Source organism: Bactrocera latifrons, unplaced genomic scaffold, assembly GCF_001853355.1.
Source record: "Bactrocera latifrons isolate USDA-ARS-PBARC rearing strain unplaced genomic scaffold, ASM185335v1 scaffold_140, whole genome shotgun sequence".
NCBI lineage: Eukaryota > Metazoa > Arthropoda > Insecta > Diptera > Tephritidae > Bactrocera > Bactrocera latifrons.
The window spans coordinates 695,052-713,577 of record NW_017534853.1 but is presented as its reverse complement, the minus strand read 5'-3'; the positions used below and the strand labels follow the sequence as shown (position 1 = coordinate 713,577).

Genomic DNA, 18,526 nt, shown 5'->3' with positions numbered 1-18,526 from the left:
TTTTTTTGCTTTGCTTTGTCGCTCATTTTGCGTTTCATAGAGCTGCCTGCTATTCGCTGTCCTGTACTTTACACTTTAACACCTGCCACACTTTTAACTCTTTTACTTACAGCTAATCTAATAATTATTTGCTTTGTTATTGTTTTTTCTAATATTTTGCCCTATTCCATGTATAAACAACGCGATCATCTCACTGCCTTATGGCCATAAATTTGCACACACACGCAGCTAAAAATGTGCCTACAAACTTATATGTGCGAGTATGTGTGTATATACATACATGTATATGCATTTGTTGGTATTTTGGAATTATATTTGTCTACGCACTATTTGCGTTGATTGGGTTCATTGAACGCTGCGTGTGAAATAAAATTTTTTTAGTATAAGATATGTTTCTAACATACATACATAAATATGTATGTACATACAGACTATATACAGCCATGGCCACGCAAATAGCACACTTAGTCGTTAGAGTGAGTAAGTGCTTCTACAATTGACAAAAAAAAATTTAAAGATTAAAATGAGCTTTAAATATGATTACTTGGTTATTAATTTACTTAAGTAAAAACCGTCGAATAGAAATTCACGAATAATTAGTATTAATTGAAAAACTTGAACTCCCTCTAAAATGGCTTGGTCACCCAAATAGCACATTTTTTAGAAAGTGAAGATTTGTTTGCAAAAATATTATGAGGACTGAATTAATATTACTAATTATGGTTGTCTACGATACAGTGATTTAATTCGGGTGGAAATGGGCCGTGGTAAGCACTGCAGTCCTGAAAAAAGAAGGCAAAACTGTTCAGAAATTGCTGTTTCATTGAATTGTTCCCGGAAAATGGTTTAAAATAGTCTTAGGCTCATTAAAGCTAACGAGAGCTATTTGTCCAAAAACAAAAAAAAAAAAAACTCCAACCACCGCAAAAGACAACAATTACTGAGGATAGAACCATAGTCTGAGGAAACAAGGCCGACCCTTTTAAACCTTCATGACAAATAATGCAGGAAATTAATGAAGAATATGGATTAAATATATCGCGGAAGACTGTTGGAAGACGTTTTAATGAGGTACAGCTGCCCGAGTCAAGCAAAAAAAAAACAACTTTTTTCAAAGCGGCATATCCAAAAACGGCAATGTTTCGCGAAAACACATAGAGATAAACCCCTTACTTTTGAGAAAGATGTACTATGAACGGATGAAACAAAAATTAATAGAATTGCCCTGATGGAAAAATTAATGTTCATCGTCCTCAAGGTCAATCGTTGAATTCCAGGTACACAAAAAAGACGATAAAATACGCAGGCGGAAATATGATGATATGGGGTGCCTTTTCCTGGCATGGCAGGGGCCCAATTATTCCCATTTAGGGGAAAATGGATCGGTATAAATATACAGGTATATTAAGATACGAAATGGAACCATTTCAGGATAACGACAATAAGCACACCGCCAAAATCACAAAGGATTTTCTAAAGAAAGACAAAATAAATATTTGGGATTAGTCAGCGTTAAGTCCTGACCTTAATCCATTATGAAACGTATATAACGTTGTTAACCTTACAATTACTGCTACAAATTTTACCAATTTTGAGGATTTATGGGAAGTTGTTCAGGAATCTTGGTACTCCATCCAGCTTGTAGAAAATATATATAATATAAGTATTAGCAACGTAAGCATACTGTGGCCCCATAACGTTGATTAAATTTCACTAATTTCACATAAATTTTGCAGGTTTGGTAAAATGTGCTATTTGAGTGACCAAGGCATTTTAGTGGCAGTTCAAGTTTTTCAAATAATACTAATTATTTGTGAATTGCTATTTGGTTTTCTTTACTTAAATGGATAAATTGGCAAACAAGTAATCATATTTTAAAATCTCTTTACTCTTTTAAAGATATTTGTATTGCTTCCTTTGACTAAGTGTGCTATTTGCGTGACCACGGTTGTATGCCAATTTACATGCAGTCGCATTTGATAAAAGCGATATATCAGCCCATGCAGGAGTTTACAACTGCTATTTGCAGATACATACACACATACCTACATTCATATGTATACTTATATTGATATGTACTACACATATGAACGATTAATTTTGAACATACATATGTTCATATGCATTTGTAAACTGGAAATTAATAATACCTTGAAGAAAGATACCTACATATGTATCTATATGCATATAGTAAAGACTGATCTATTAAACGGTTCTTTACTTTTTTAAGAAGTACCGTAAATACTTCAAATTTCATGGCATTTACAAATGTTGGCCGCAGTAATTGATGCGACGTGTGGGAAGTAACGCCGGCTTGTTGAAACCTAATGTCGCCGAGATGACAAACTTCAATTTTAGGTTATCAAGGATTTTTTTTTTTTTTTTTTTTTGTTTTTTTGGTGAAGGGACAGCTCATGAAGCTTCTCATACACATTGAGCCAGAAATGGGCCTCATCGCTAAACAAAATTTGGCTCGGAAACTTGATGTTTGCGTATGGAACAAAATTTTTATTTCAATTTGTACCAGCGTGTCCTATGAAGTGTCTAATTGCGTGCTTTTGTAACCCAAAGCCAAAACGAGCGCTCCAGCTTTTTGAATTTTTGTAATTTTTAAATACATATTCTCTTAGTCGATCTCCAGTAGGGCCTCCAAAGAAAGTGGTGTGGTGGATGAGCAAGACTTTGCTTCTAAAAATTGTCTTAATCCTTAGATTAGAAAATAATTACTGCGAACTCTTAAAAGTATGTGTTGTACTCTATAGAGAATATTCGGGTCTTTTAAACTAAACTTCTCAGGTGTACTATTGATCCAGCATTGACACAAATACCTAATCTCCTAACTACTTTTTTGAGTGTTGCCTACATTTACATATGCGCAAAAGTTATTGGATACAAGTACAGCAAATGTTTGACTTATTTTCAAAATTTGAGGTTTGAAAAAGGTTTTCTGCGATTTTCTTCGTAATAAAATTATCCAAATCCAAATTTCTGTGGCAATTTATGCAACTTTAATACTGTACTATTAATACTGTCTGTATATTTTCCAAGATGTGATAAGTGTACAAAGCTTCTATCTGACTTTTTTCGGTTGTGCCTTTATGTAGTATATTTACATATGTACATACGCCCATACAAATATGTAGAACTATAAAACTCGCTTGCTGCTCAATTACATAAATCTTTTACGAGTGTTCGCAGCTGAGAAATTATCAGTTGAAGACTCGTGTGTGTGTGTTGGTGTGCTTGCGCGCCCTAAAAGGAGGTCAAACCGCCCATCCGGCCGGCCGCATACCGGTAAAGCGCAAATGCTCGCATTACATAGATATTTACAAACACACACATGCACACACACGCTGCTGAGTCGTCCAAATTACGAAAGTATGTGCTCACTTGCTTAAATCCATCAATGCGAATGAGTAAAAAAATCATATCCACACACATACATACATGCATTTGTATAGCAGTGAAAAATAACAACAACGCCAAAGAATGTAACATTATTTATAAAAATAAAACACCCCATAAGAACAATGTTAATTGCCTCCGCGTGATCGCGATCTGCATACGACGCTCTCTTACGTCTAACCGACAGCCGCGCACACACGCTCTCGCCATTTTTCTATTTCTCTCATTCGCGCTCATCGTTTTTCTATCAGAAACTTACATGCATACATGGGCACGTATGTAGGCGTATATATAAAAACAACAATAACTATTAAAATAAGTTAAGCATAGAATCAGCAGCTGGTGAAGGAATGAAGTGCGAACAACAAAACGAACAGAACGTCAAAGAACTTTTTCGCAAACTGCCCTGACGCTCGTCCCACTGTAGCAGCGTTTACACGCCGCGCAAAGCAAGCGCCATGGCGTGAACGCCGGCGACACCTAACTACGTCGCGGCGCGCAGTGACAGCGCTTGCGCTGCCAACTGCGATGTTGGCGCCATCGAACACTTTATTTATTATTTATTTGGTGTATGTTCTTTCGCAGAGCGAAGAACTCAGAACGCTTGATAGCGCCGCGTCATGAAGCATCGCTTGTAACGAGCTTTTTGTGCAAATATTTTCGTTTTGCTTTTGCGATTCGTTAGCACTTACGTTTGCCATTATGACTTTGTTGCTGTACGTACGCTGCGTTTATTGTTATTGTTGTGCTTGTGTGTACTTAAGATAAGTTCTAGTGCGACTACTTGTTGGGCTTATTTATTATGGTGATTACGACAATGTAGTATCAACCCTTGAGTGCCTTCGCCGAATGTCCGAACGTCTTTGAGTTGTAGTTGTTCATTTTTCGCATATTCGTTCTTGAAATGATGTGGTTGAGGGGGCTGGGCTGAGCGGCGTAGGATGCGAATAAAATGTGCATACATTATGGCACAATTTAATCATTTCTATATATTGAGCTTAATTTGAGGTACAGTGAATAACGTTAAAACGCAACAAAGAGAAATGATAGAATTACGTAACTGTTTACGCTGTATACATAAAGAGAGAAAGAGAGAGACTTAAAAAGGCATATTTATGACACATACTGTTTTTTGAATTTACAAGAAAGAATCGTAACGAAAAAATATAAAAAATTGTACCGTTAAAAAGACGTCACTCTCCGATTGATTTATTTTAATGCACTCAGTATTTTTTTATATTTTAGCAACATGTTGCAATAAAGTATGTTAGAGTTTTGTTCACCTAACGGTTGTTGGTGGCAACTAAAACTAATCGAGATAGATATAGAGTATAAATACATAGATATAAATATATGTAACTAAATGATCAGGATAGAGTGACCACTTGAAATCCGGATGTACGGATCTGTCCATCCGTCTGTAAGTTTATCCCTAAAGAAATAAATAAAAATTGGTTGCCGGGTGTGGCACCGTCCACATTTAGGTGAAATCGCATTCCTCGGGACCTATCCGACCGATTTCAACGAAATTCGGTATATAACATTAACCTATCATTTCTATATCATGGTGTTAAAATATTTAAAACCAGACAAAAACCACGCCTACTTCCCATAAAGCATAATTTTAAATTCCATTTGATTATTTCACTTTCCAGTATACACATCAAGGTGCAATCAATGTAGCCGAATAAATTAGTACCCTCAAAGTATTTTTTTTTTTATCTTACGTTCAAAAGTTTTCAAAATTAGACAATGACTTTTCAAGAAGACAAACACTAAATATGAGAACCCCAGTGCTTATTGATCACGCTTTGCCGAAAATAACGGTTCAATCTGGGAGATATATTATTGAAATTCGGAGATAATTTTTTCTTTGATCATAATATACGCTTGTGTCAGAAATGAATTGAATCGGAGCAATAATTCCTTTAGACCCCATATACCTAATATGTATAAAGATATTCAAACTTCCAGTTGACTTTGTATCACTATACATATGTATTGTATCATACATACATATGTTTTTGAAATCAAATATCTTCAAAGCACTCTGAACACGTCGGACACAATTCGGACTAATGTCGTGTTGCAATCTGTACAGGTAACTTATAAAGCACCCATGCCCACTTAGTATTTGGGTTTGGTGAAAATCCAGGTCCCCATGTCGTCTGTCCATTAACGAATGGATGTCCGGTATCAGTCTGTAGGTCCACCGTCCTTTGAGTGACCGCTGCTGCCGTATCGTTAAACTTTTCCTTCTCTCTTCTCTTTTGGCTCCTATAAATGGCTCTGCTAATATGTATTATCGTTCGCATTCGTCACCCTGGATGTCAATGGGCACCATACTGGCTATTACTTCAGCAGCACTTGACATTGTTCGGAAAGCAGTCATAACTGTTAGTGCCGACAGCCTGTGCACTGTGTTTATTTGTCTGGCATATGCTTTGATGCATAGCGCCTGGATTCATATTGGAGCCGCATATAACATAACAGATCTCATTACCGAGTAAAAAACACCGGTTGGAACGCGTGCAGCCCTTATTTGCCATCATTCTTGACAAGGCATTCAGGATTTTATTCGCTTTACCTACAGTGTATTCTAGGTGATCCTTAAATTTGAGCTTTGAGTCTACTATTACTCCCAGATATTTTAGATGAGGCTGTGAATGAATCTCGCAATGGTGAGATATATTCTTTCTTCCCCTTTTCTTGTACTTATGAGCAAGACTTCTATCTTCTGCACAGCCAGTTCTAAACTCGTTGACGAGAACCATTGGTGCAGACCGTTTATGCACTCATTGCATTTGCTCCGGAGGTCGTCGAGGTGTTTAACCACTGCTATCACAATAAGGTCGTCTGCGTATGCAACTAATTTAATAGCTTTCGGTTGATTTCTCCTTAGCACCCCATCATACATTATGTTCCATAGAAGAGGGCCAAGTACCGAGCCTTGCGGTACTCCACTCGAAATCAAGTAGCTCTTGATGCCGTCATCTGTATCGAATAACAGTCGCCTATTTTCTTAACTTATGACAATTTCCATCAGATATTGAGGAGCGTTTATGTCATACAGAGCCTTGATTATGTTTGCCCACTTTGCTGAGTTAAAGGCATTCTTCACATCCAGGGTGACTAGCGCACAATATGTTTTTGATCTACCTTTCCATCGCTTGCCACGCGTAGTAGCATGTCGCGGTCATAAAGCCTTTTTCATAAAGCCGTTTTGTCTCTCTGATAATCCGCCGGCTTTCTGGATTTCTATCTCCAGCGGTTTCTAACTATGCCTTCATATACTTTGCCAATAGTGTCAAGCATGTACAGAGGTCGATATGAAGATGCTTCCTCCGGATTTTTTTTTTGGTTTAGGAAGTAGAACAATGCGCTTTTGGGTTGTTGTGCTTTGTTTTTGAATTTTGACATACATATCCTGAGACTTCAGCAATAATAGCCACGTGGTCACTATTTGTAAGTATGTCCGACACCGCCCACTTAATATGCCTATGGAACCTTTGTTTTATTTTTGAAAAGTATTTTCCGTTCCGCTATTCAGGATCGTAAGATTCGTTTGGCCGAGGAATTCAAGTATCATATGCCCACAATGGTTTGTGCGCCTGCGATTATAATTGGTGCTTTGCCTCTGGTTTTTAGAGAAGTTCCAGGAGGAATTCTTCAAAATCTGTAATTAAGGCGCTGAAAGGTGCTTAGCAGCTAACAAAGTATATGCCACGTATGCCACAGTTGTGATATCTGGAGCGAGATATAAATGGTTGTGGTCCAAGTGCTTTCCGAACGCTGGGAGTGTTGTTCGCTTAATAAAGCGACATCTGTGGTTTTTTTTTTTTTTCAAATGATGTCTGTTCAAGCAGGCCTTGTGCTGCAGCGCAATGATTTAGATTTAATTGCAATATCTTCATTTTCCTAAAGATTTCGCATCTCCAAATACTTGGGGCAAATGTGCTAGTTACATATATATGTATGTATGTATATCAGTTAGTGTACTAGTTATTTTAATTAAATTGAGAGAACGTGTTTTCTTGTTTTCTAATAACAGTATATCTTTGTGACTTAACTAGATAATATATAGTAAAAGCTTGCCCTAGCTCCCATATGACTAATATGTTACTAAAAGTTAGTACCCTTCAACATAAATTAGTAAGATAATATACATATAATTTTGTAACATTTTTTAATAGAAAAGTTTTGCCAGCGCCTCGACTTTGGTCCTGGCAAGTTGCAAGACAAAGAAATGTTAACTTAGCCCTTCTTATTTTACTTATTTTCATTAGCGAAATTATTTCGTAATTGATTATTTCGAAGGAGTGAGTTATTCTGAAAAAATATATTTAGGACCTGATAAGAACCACCTTTTTAAATTGCTTGAGGCACAAATATATTTTCCAAGAATTAATTACCAAGCACTTTGTGGTTAAAAATATAACATAGAAATATTTTTAGTAATTTCGCAAATTTTTTTTTGTCGAATAATAATAACCGCAAATGCTATTTCGAGGAAAACTTATTTAGAAGCTTGTCGCTTTGTAATAATAATTTTAAAAATGTGGGTAATATTATTTAAAATCAATCAGCGATTAAATTTTTTAAATTTTGAACTCACTTGTTCCCTTAGCCGATCTCTAGGAGGACCTCCAAAAAAGGATGTTTGGCGGAGAGCAAAACTTTTCTGCTTAAAATGAACCGAAATCCTACAACAAAAAAAATTATTACGGAATCAATTGTATCCTAAAAGTATGTGTTGCAGTGGTTAAATATCTGATTTCAAAATTTTAAATTTTTTAAAAATGTAACTTTTTTAAACTAAATTTTTCAAGACGTGCTACCACAGAGAACGTGTATTATTTATTATACGTTCTCTGGCTACCATTGAAACAAATATCTAATCCCCTATTTACTTTTTTAAGTATTGCCTACATTTACGCGCAAAAGTTATTGAATATAAAAATGGTTGTCTTATTCTTCAAAATGTAAGATTTACATAGATTACTAGATTCTATGTATGTTCTTCTTAGATTACTTCTTGTGAGGTTATTTGAAGTCATAGGCCTTTAGCAATGAACCAGACTCTCTTCATGACTATTGAACATTATATTAATGACATTAGACTTGTTCATCGAAATCATTCCTGCGAAAGAAGTCGTGCAGGTCATTTCATTGACTCAGAACTTAATGGTATTAATTGCATTTCACAATAAATAACAAAATTTGACATTTCTAAATAAATAGTGTATTTTTTAAATTTTTTTTTAAGAAATCACTTTTATTGGAAACCCCTATATATGAAATTATTTATAATGTTGCACATTATTGTATATTATATTCGAACCTGTTGCCATTGCTTCCATGGGATTTCAATTCCTTATATTCGCATTGTTGTTGCAATTGTAATACATAATTTAATTGTCGCCGCGTCTTCGCTCTCACATTCGCTCCCCATTTGCGCAGCCATCAACATACATACATACACATGCGCATGTGCAAATCAATATAAATATCCCAACAATTGACTTTCACTTTCGTTTGACGTTCGATCGGCCGCTGTCGATTGCTGTCGGAATTCGCCGGCGAATGAAGTAATTATTGAATTAATAGTCGTCATGTCTGATTATTGTTGTTATTGTTGTTCCTACTATTGCCTCCGCGGCTACACTGATTATTTTGCTGTGTTTACATACGCATACAAACATACATACATATCTACAACGCCGTTTGAGTAGCAAATCGGAATTTTTTATTTATTATGATTTGTTATTGTTTGTCTGGTGTATTACCTCATAGTAAGCAGACGTTCGTTACGTGCACACACACACATACTATATATATGCATAATGTTTGTTCACACTCATGCAAACTACACATTCATACTTATTATCTTTTGTTGATTTTATTGTGTTTGTTTAGCGAAAGCGAACTTTTTCGCTCATTACTCGGGGGATTCGCTATCATAACATACTACGTGTGCACATACATACATAAGTATGTAGGTATGTACATATGTGCAATAAATAATCGCGTGACTCTTTATTTTATGCTTGCATTCGCATTTTCGGGAGATTTTATTTTGACACACAAACAAACAATGTAAGTTATTACATGTTGCTCTTTTGGTGGAAAGGTTAAGGTCAGCACTGTTTCCGGTGTGGAATTTAACGTAGTAATTTCGCACATTGTTTTTGTCTTATGCGGGTAAATTAACAAGTTATAATATCAAAGTTAATACAAAAATTATAAAAATTATATGTACATATGCATGCAAAACAGAGTCTAAAAGGTCGTTTTATTATTATTGTAAATTAAGCATTATATTAGATAGGTTTGGATTACAAATTCCACATGCAAATAAATGTGTGGAAATTTCCCGTCATAATTAGATTCAGTTAAAAATGAACTTGATTAAAATAATCTTTCCTGTAGACATATTATATTTTTCACGTTATAGTTCAGGGTAATAAATATAATGTATCTACAAGCAGACATACTTATGTAATCTACATATGTACATATGTACATACATACATATATCATTTAGACGTCAGTTTTCTATTGTAAACTCAAAAACAGACGGAAACCAATATAACTTTTTTGTGTTTCTGGTGAAGTTTCGTCAATTTTCTAAATGTGCTAATGCGAATTATATTTCTATCTTAGTTCAAAACTATTACTACTATATTGTTGTTATCAGGGAATTTTGAGTATCTAACGTTACACTACAAAAAGTAAATTAGCTTTGGCGAAGAACAAAGATGGCAGCTACATATGTGATGTAGGCTCCAAACTTTTTAGTTTGGACAATAATTCATACCGAATTTCTTAAAGATATCTCGTAAGAATAACAATCCCTGCAGGTCAGGAATATATGTAAGCTAAGTTCTAAAAAGCGTCGTTATACATTCAAAGTTTTCCATATATGTGTGTACATATATTGCGACAGAAAAGTACACAGAAATTGTGAATGAAATGCAAAATATTCAATTATTCATCAGTTATTTATTTTGTCGCCTTTAAAGTAATTGCCACCAGATGTAATACAAATATGCCAACGATTTTGCCAGTTCTCGAAACACTTTTCATAAGCACATCAGCAACTACATCGATCTCTTGGTCGACGGAAAGTGAGTTCCACGGAGCGGCAACTTCAGCATGGGGACAAGAAAAAATCACACGGAGGCAAATCTGGTGAAAACGGTGGTTGATCGAAGGTAGTCATTGCGTGTTTGGCTTTCGGTCACAATCTCGGCTCGATGCAATAGTGCATTATCATCGTGTAAGATCCGTGTTTCACAATTCCGCTCGTTTTCCAAGGATGCCTCAGTACAGCTAAATAGAACTCCTTACTGACCCTCTGGAGGGACAGAACAAGTTCATGATGTCCAAACCAAGAATATCGTAATAAACAATGAGCATCACCTTTATTTTTGAGCGGTTTAGGCGTTTTTTTTTTTTTTTTTTTTGTTTCGCCTCTTTGTCTCCTCCATTACGATAATTGTTGACCTGTTTTTTGTCCCGTTTGTGTGATCGGAATTCACACGATGAAGCATGTCCAAAGAGACCTAAAAATATTCAGTTTTATCGGGACGAGTACAGCAAGAAAACGTTTCATTTCCACCAAAATCATTCGAACGGTCCACCGAGGGGTGTCGAGTTCTTTTGCCATCTCTCTAACAATTGCCTGACGATCTTGAAGTAACATATCCTAATATTTTTTTAATTTTTTTTTTTCATCCGTTGAAGAAGGCAAAGGTCGTTCAGAACGAGCCATGTCTTCAACGATCTCTTAACCGTCTTTGAAGGCTAAAAATCGTAACTCACTACTGAGGTGTACCGACTTAAGCAACTGCTGTAAACAAACTAATTGACGGATCGCCCTCATATTGACACAGTAATTAAAGACAGTCCTACAACATAGCAGAATAGCATTTATTGTTTTCATTAAGAACACCATAACTTATTTTACCATATTTTAATTCAACACTTTTACGTTTTTTCGCAGATACCACACTGACCAAGGAGCTATGGACCAGCAATTCTGTCTACGCTGGAACAATCACCCGACGAACTTAACTGGCGTGCTAACCTCGTTGCTGCAGAGGGAGGCACTATGTGATGTGACGCTGGCATGCGACGGTGAAACAGTCAAGGTATTTAAAGCTCTTAAAATATTAATTATTATCTGCAATAACACCACGATATTTGATTTACTTTCAACGGCACAGGCGCATCAAACGATTCTATCAGCATGCAGCCCATATTTCGAGACAATTTTCCTGCAAAACCGCCATCCACATCCTATCATCTATTTAAAAGATGTCAGATACTCAGAAATGCGCTCCCTGCTCGACTTCATGTACAAAGGCGAAGTCAATGTCGGTCAGAGTTCGCTGCCGATGTTCCTCAAAACAGCCGAGAGTCTACAGGTAAGCCCAAATATTTTACTCTTTCACTTCTGACCGAATAAATTCTCTAAAATTTTAACTTATTCCTCAAAGGTTCGTGGCTTAACGGACAACAACAACCTCAATTATCGCACGGAACACCGCGATTCGCCCATATCCTCGCCCACCGGCCGTACACCGTACAGTAGCGGCGGTCTCGGTGGTGGCGGCAGTGGCGGTAGCGAATGTGAGCCACGCGAACGCGATCAACAGTTACGTGGTCGTGCCACCGAACGCGATATGCGCGACGAAATGCATTCACATCGCAGTAGCAGCAGTTTGAGCGAACGCAATGCCGCCGCCGCTGCAGCAGCAGCAGCTGCCACCGCAAATGTGGGTAGTGTGAGTGCCAGTCTACAATCCGCAGCAGCAGCATTGGGTTTAGGAGAACGTTCGCCAATTACAGCGGCCGCAATGGCAGCCGCAGTAGCGGCTGCGGCCACACGCAGTGCCAGCGCCGATCCGCTTGGCGGTTCGACGAATACAGCCTGCTCCGGTGGCAGTGTCAGCGGTGCTGGTGGCATATTAAACAGTCGCAACAGCGATGCGAATAGTGAGCGCAGTGTTAGCGGTGGCGGTGGTGCCGGCAATGGGGCCAGTAGTGGCGATCGCAGTAGCAGCATTGGACGCGAACGCGCCGATAGTCGTGATGAACTCATGCAGCTAGACTATAGTAACAAGGATAACAGAGATCGTGATAGAGAGATGTCCACCACGCCGGTGGAGCATATAGGTAGTAATAAGCGAAGACGTAAGAACTCATCCAACTGTGATAATTCGTTGACCTCGACGCATAACGCAAATGTACAGGACAGGCACTACACTCAGGATTCTCAGGTGAGTCAAAGATGAAAATATAAGGAGTTACGTAACGAATTAGGCTGTCTTACCACGATTTCAACATTTCTCTATTAAGAAATTTCCTATTGTCTGCAGTGAGTCTGATATTTTTAGGCTTCTGTGACGAAAATAACGGCATTTAGCTTGTCCCTTTAACGAATAAATTTTTTATCAGCTGATTTATAATTTAAAAATGTTATCAAAGGAGTTCAAAAAATAAATAGAGTGTCGTTGTTATCAATATTGCACTCGAATTTCTCGTGATAGTGGTTTTTCCTAAAAATGTAATTAGTCTATTTATAGATTGAAGAATTTCTGATAAAAGTAGGCAACTTCTTTTTCTCTTTATTGGAGTAAGCGGGGTTACGCTGTTATAGCTGAGTTTACAACAGCGCACCAATTCCTTCTCCACCTAGTTTTTCCAACGGAGTGAAGGCCTTCCTCTTTCATACCCATTAATTTGGATGTAGTTTTTTATTTGAAGAAATATCACAAAATTATGAACTTAAATCTTACAAAATTAGCAAGTCATCTTTGAAAGAATTCGCACGTCCAATTATAATTGCATTTCAAAGTTAAGCTGTTCTTTCGTCCCCAGAAACTAGTTCTTACACAATGAGATCTGTTCTCTGACTTCTAGAACCCCATTGTTGGTGTTCTTCCACAATGAGATCTGTTCTCTAACTTCTGGAACTCCATTGTTGATGTGACTTAACGACCTCGACTTAGGTGAAACATTAGTACAAATTGCTGGTATAGAAGAACCCCGATTTGGGTTGATATTGAAAATAGTTAAGTAAGGGATTTTTTTATTTAATAAAAAAGATAAGTAAAGGAGTACTTTTTTTATTAAAAAAAAATATTAATACCATATTCTTTCTACACAATCCATACAAAAAAATATTTAATTGTCATTTTTCGTAGGCATCCTCGCGCAGCAATTTCAAATCGAGTCCCGTGCCAAAAACTGGCAGCACGTCTGAATCGGAGGATGCCATCATCACAGGTGTTGGCGAACGACGCGATTCGCCACTCTCCGTCAGTCAATTGAGTATCAGTGGTGGAGGTCTGGGTGGCGTGGGTAGCGGTAGTGTTAGTGCGATTCCCAGTAGTATTGGTCTCAGTCATGCGCTTAGTATTAAACAAGAATTAATTGAAGCACAACAACAACAACAGCAACAGCTGCAACAACAACAACGTGAGACTCATGTACCTTTGCCAACCGAATACTTGCCGGTGAGTAATCACAAAAAAAACAGGAGAAAAAATTTAGGCTTAAATGCTTAGTATAGATCTGAGAGACTAGGAAAAAACGTTAAATATATTATTTGTGTTCTTTACGTGTGCTTCATGTTGTTAAGGAAATGTTTATAAATATGTTGCGCCGGTAGGGAAGCAAATATTATTTTAAGTTTCATAAGAGTTTTAGCAAATTTTAAGAAAGATAAGAACCGCTTCATAAAAATATATATAAAATTAAATATTAAATATCATAAAAATATATATAAAAATAATAATACAGTGTTGAAATCATTTCGTTCATAACGAAGAAAAATAAAAGCAGCAAAAAAATGTCAGCATGTTCTCATTAATATTAAATTACTACAGTTGCCTGTCAACATGTTTATAAACATTTCCAACTCTATATACATTTTTAATGTGGAATTCAGTGTAATCGTTCAAAGCCGTCATAAGAGATATCAAACTGAGCTACGTTTTAAACTATCATAAGTATATACATACAACATTTGTGTAAGCACTATCAATTGTTAAGGTTTTTTCTTTGGACCGGTACGATAGTTCCAAGTCCGGCAAATACATACTCGTACATACATATATAAAACTTTACCTAAATAATGGCTATAAAATTGTAAACTATTATTTTAAAATAAAACGTTGCATAACGCAATGCGTGAAGAAAAACCAACGGTGTAAACAACAACAAAAAATAATTGCAACAAATACAAAGAAAATGCTTGCAGCAAAAATGTCTGCTAAGCGTCGAGCAAAATTGTTTAGTACAACTTAAGAAAATGTGGAAATTCCCCAAACAGCAAGGACGAAGGATTTACGTTATTGCTTTATATAATTATTTAAACCAAAAAACAAAAAAATATTTTAATTACTGTTTATTTGATTACTGAGTAAAGACAATTCTAATCGCTAACCCTTATAGTTACTTACATTTAATGCAACTTGCGCATCGTCCGAGAAAAAGAAAAAATCTGAACAACTTTGCTTTGCTAAATACCGCACCCGACTCCTTGCTTGCTAACTCGCTCAACTGCCACACGCCCTTATACGCTCCTCCTACCTATCCCACTTCCTCACCCACTCTCTTCTCTTTACTTGTGTTTTCTTAATTTTACAGTAAACTTTTTTTCTTACATGCACGCTTTTTTTTACTAAACTTTACGAAAACTCATACTCACAGGCAGACAAACACACATGCACGAAAAGACTTAGCGGCCAGTCTCATAGCCATATAAGTAAATGCAAAAACGAAATCCTTCCTCCTCCCGAAATACTCACAAATTTGCCACTTTTCTTAAGTTGTTTTTGTTGCTATTATTTTTTATCAACATTTTTTACTTATTTCCTTTATTTTAAATATACCCCAAAACTCATTTCGACAATGCCAACGATCGGCTAAAACGAAAATCGTCGCCAACTACCGATATCAAACGCCACGAACCGCAAAACACACTCACACACACTTGAAATATAGGCGAAACGCACGACTAGGAGCGAACAGTCACCGGAGCGTCGGCGTTGTGCCACGTCGTTGCTATCAACTGCGCATGCGTCCACGCAGGCGGCGCAGCAGGAGTATGTGCGCCAACAGTTTGAATTCCTGCAGCAGCGCGAAGAACAAGAAACCCAGCAAAATCTTTTGCTGCAGCAGGCAGTGCAAGCACAGCTAAAGACTATGCAGCAGCAGCAACAGCAACTGCGCGAAAAGCACACACACAAACACCAAAATAAAACAAATTGGTACGCGACGCAAGCGCAAACGCAACTCACCGCCAGCAATCAGCCCGCGCAGCGTCTGGCCGTCGATCTCGAGCTCGCGCAGACCACCGCCACTGCGACAGCGACTATACAACGGCTACTGCAGCAACAACAACAATTTCTGCTCAACGCCACAGACAACTTTCAGCGACCGCTGACACCAGCCGACCCCAAAGCTGCCAAGTATGCGACCTACGATAACACGCCACCCGGCAAGCAATTCGGTGCCGCAGGCGTCACCGGCATGCATGCGAGCGGTAGCGGCACCACCACGAGCGGTGGCAGTTTGCGTAAAAGTGGGCGCTTTCGCTCCAATTGGCTGTTTCAATTCGATTGGTTGCAATACGATGAGATCGCGAACACAATGTTTTGCAAATTCTGCCGCAAATGGTCGAATGACATACCGGATATACGCACCTCCTTTGTGGAGGGCAATTCAAACTTCCGCCTGGAGATAGTCAATCATCACAATAAATGTAAATCCCATCGTTTGTGCTACGAACGCGAGTTGCTGGAGGTCGACAAATTACAACCACACGTTAAGGAGAGTGCGGCGAGTGACGGTAGTACGCAGAGTGGTGTTGTTGTTGGTGGTGGTAGTGGCATGCGCAGTATGTCGGTGGATGGTGAATTGGGCGCCATTTTGCGCGAGACTGTGCACAAGCGCAAGGGTGTGCCGGAAGTGATCACGATAAATGTGGGTGAGGATAGCGTGTGAAGTGCACTAAGCGCGCTCTCAGAGAGAAAAAATCCACCCAACAACCACAACTGTATACGATCTCTCATTGCTTGGTTAATTTAGTATTAAAATGTAATTTAACTATTTACTTTGAACTGCAGAAATTTCAAAATTTTGTTCTTCCATTATAATTTAAATCAAAAAGTCCTGGTTCTAATACCTTTAATGTGCAAGCAGAAAATATAGAATAAGTATGAAGCATTTTCTTTGTGAACTTGTACAGCGAATGTTACAATATTATGTAAATAAATGAAATGAAATTTGATAAAAATTTGAGTGTTGCCATTTTAGTGTGGAGTTTTATCAAATTAAAGCTTAAATTTTATGAAACCAATATACTTATTCATATCTATATATACTATATATGTGCGATTATGAGTATAAAAACCTTAACAATTGGTGTTAAATTAAATATTATAATTGTACATTCCGGCTTTAAAAAACGTTTTAGCTTTAAAAATTATGAAATCGAATATTTTTCAAATGAGATAGAAAACTATATTCAAATTGTATTGCCGTATGCCGAAGAAACAGATTTCTGTCAAAAGCTTGAAGAAATGTCACATGTAAATGTAAAGGTACCTTCACAGAAAATCATACTGAAGTTACTCCAAATTCTTAAAAGCTCATTTTTTTCTTTTTTTTTTTTTTTTTTTTTTTTTTTTTTTTGTTGAGATTTTGACCAAGCTATCTTAAAACATAAATTCGAGAGCACAAAGCTCCACAAGCTTTCAAAGCTTTTTTCTAGAAAACTACTGCTTACTCATAAGAACAATTTAGATTTAATCATATTTAAAAAAACACAATTACTTGTATTCAAGCGCAATTGCTGGTACTATCATATTCAAAATAGAGCCTTTGAAAGCTTTTTGAAATTTGTATTTTCGAAATGCTTATACTACACGAAAGTATTTAATTTACCCCCCAGATCTCAACCAAACTATCTTTAAACCTAAAATCAAGACCATAAAGCTTCACAAGCTTACAGGGCTTTTTTCTAGAAAACTGCTGCTTACTCAAAATAATATTTAAAATACTTATTTCCAAGCGAAATTGCTGCTACTAACATATTCGAAAAAGAGCCTTTGAAGCTTTTTGAGAAGTTTATTTTCGAAATGTTTATACTTCACGCAAGTAATTAATTTACCCCCCAGATTTCGACCAAACTATCTTGAAGCGTACATTCAAGAGCATAAAGCTTTAAAAGCTTTCAGAGCTTTTCTAAAAATCTTCATTTTCAAAATAAAGCTTTTTGAGCATACAATTTCTTAAAGCAGGGTTTCCGAAAGAGTAATAATAAAGTTACAAATATGTATAGCAGTTTTATTAAATATATCACAAGCAGAGTTTCAATTTAATTTAACCTAATTTATTCAATTCAAAAATCAGTTACACAGTTTTTACACTTAAATTTAAACACTCACAATTTGTATAGAAATAAATTTTTTATGGTCTGTTTTTAACGGCAGAATTTTAAACGCATATTTTCAAGTATTTTCCATTAAATTCATACAATAATGTTAAATTTTCTATATTATCCTAAAAATTCGACAAAACCAATTCAGCCCGGTGCACTGAAGCTACACTCCGAGGAAATGTCTCAGCTATTATCCTCACATGGCCTACAGCAAGAGAGTCGAGAGGATCAGAACGATGGTAAACAGCTACCACTGGATCAGTCGGATAACATTGATGGTGAGTACAAAAGTGCCGTTTGTGCTTAATTATTTTTGTGTTTCTTTTTTGTTTTTTTTTTTTGCTTTTACACACTCTCTCTATATATCTCTCTTGTCAATCGCTCATGCAATTGACGCTTTACTGTACTATATATAAATCAAACTCAACCACTTAGAAAGTTATACCCGTCCTCTTTGAATTAAATAAAATAAATTCCCCCCTTTTTACAACTGACACCTGAACTTACCACAGGCTTCTTTAGTTTGCAAGTGAAAACATTTAAACTATTTTACATAAGATTATTAACGTTCTATTGCAGTTAATAAAGTTAAAAAAAATTAGTATATTAATTATAGCATTGAATGTATGTAAAAAGTCAAAAAACAAACACAGTAAAAACATCGTT

General features: G+C 36.7%; 1 protein-coding gene across 4 annotated transcripts in view; it reads left to right on the top strand.

The window, feature by feature from the left end:
- LOC108965492 (sex determination protein fruitless) overlaps positions 1-18,526 on the top strand; it is a 75,761-nt gene that overhangs the window by 26,628 nt on the left and 30,607 nt on the right. For 3 of the 4 annotated variants that reach the window (XM_018927952.1, XM_018927951.1, XM_018927953.1), the window contains exons 2-6: positions 11,411-11,558; positions 11,634-11,834; positions 11,907-12,689; positions 13,617-13,928; positions 18,009-18,138. In XM_018927952.1, the coding sequence (XP_018783497.1) occupies positions 11,433-11,558; positions 11,634-11,834; positions 11,907-12,689; positions 13,617-13,928; positions 18,009-18,138 (1,552 nt within the window). In that variant the 5' untranslated portion in view covers positions 11,411-11,432. Of the gene's footprint in view, positions 1-11,410; positions 11,559-11,633; positions 11,835-11,906; positions 12,690-13,616; positions 13,929-15,420; positions 16,660-18,008; positions 18,139-18,526 lie in introns of those variants that run through there. The other variant, XM_018927950.1, reaches the window with a different exon arrangement.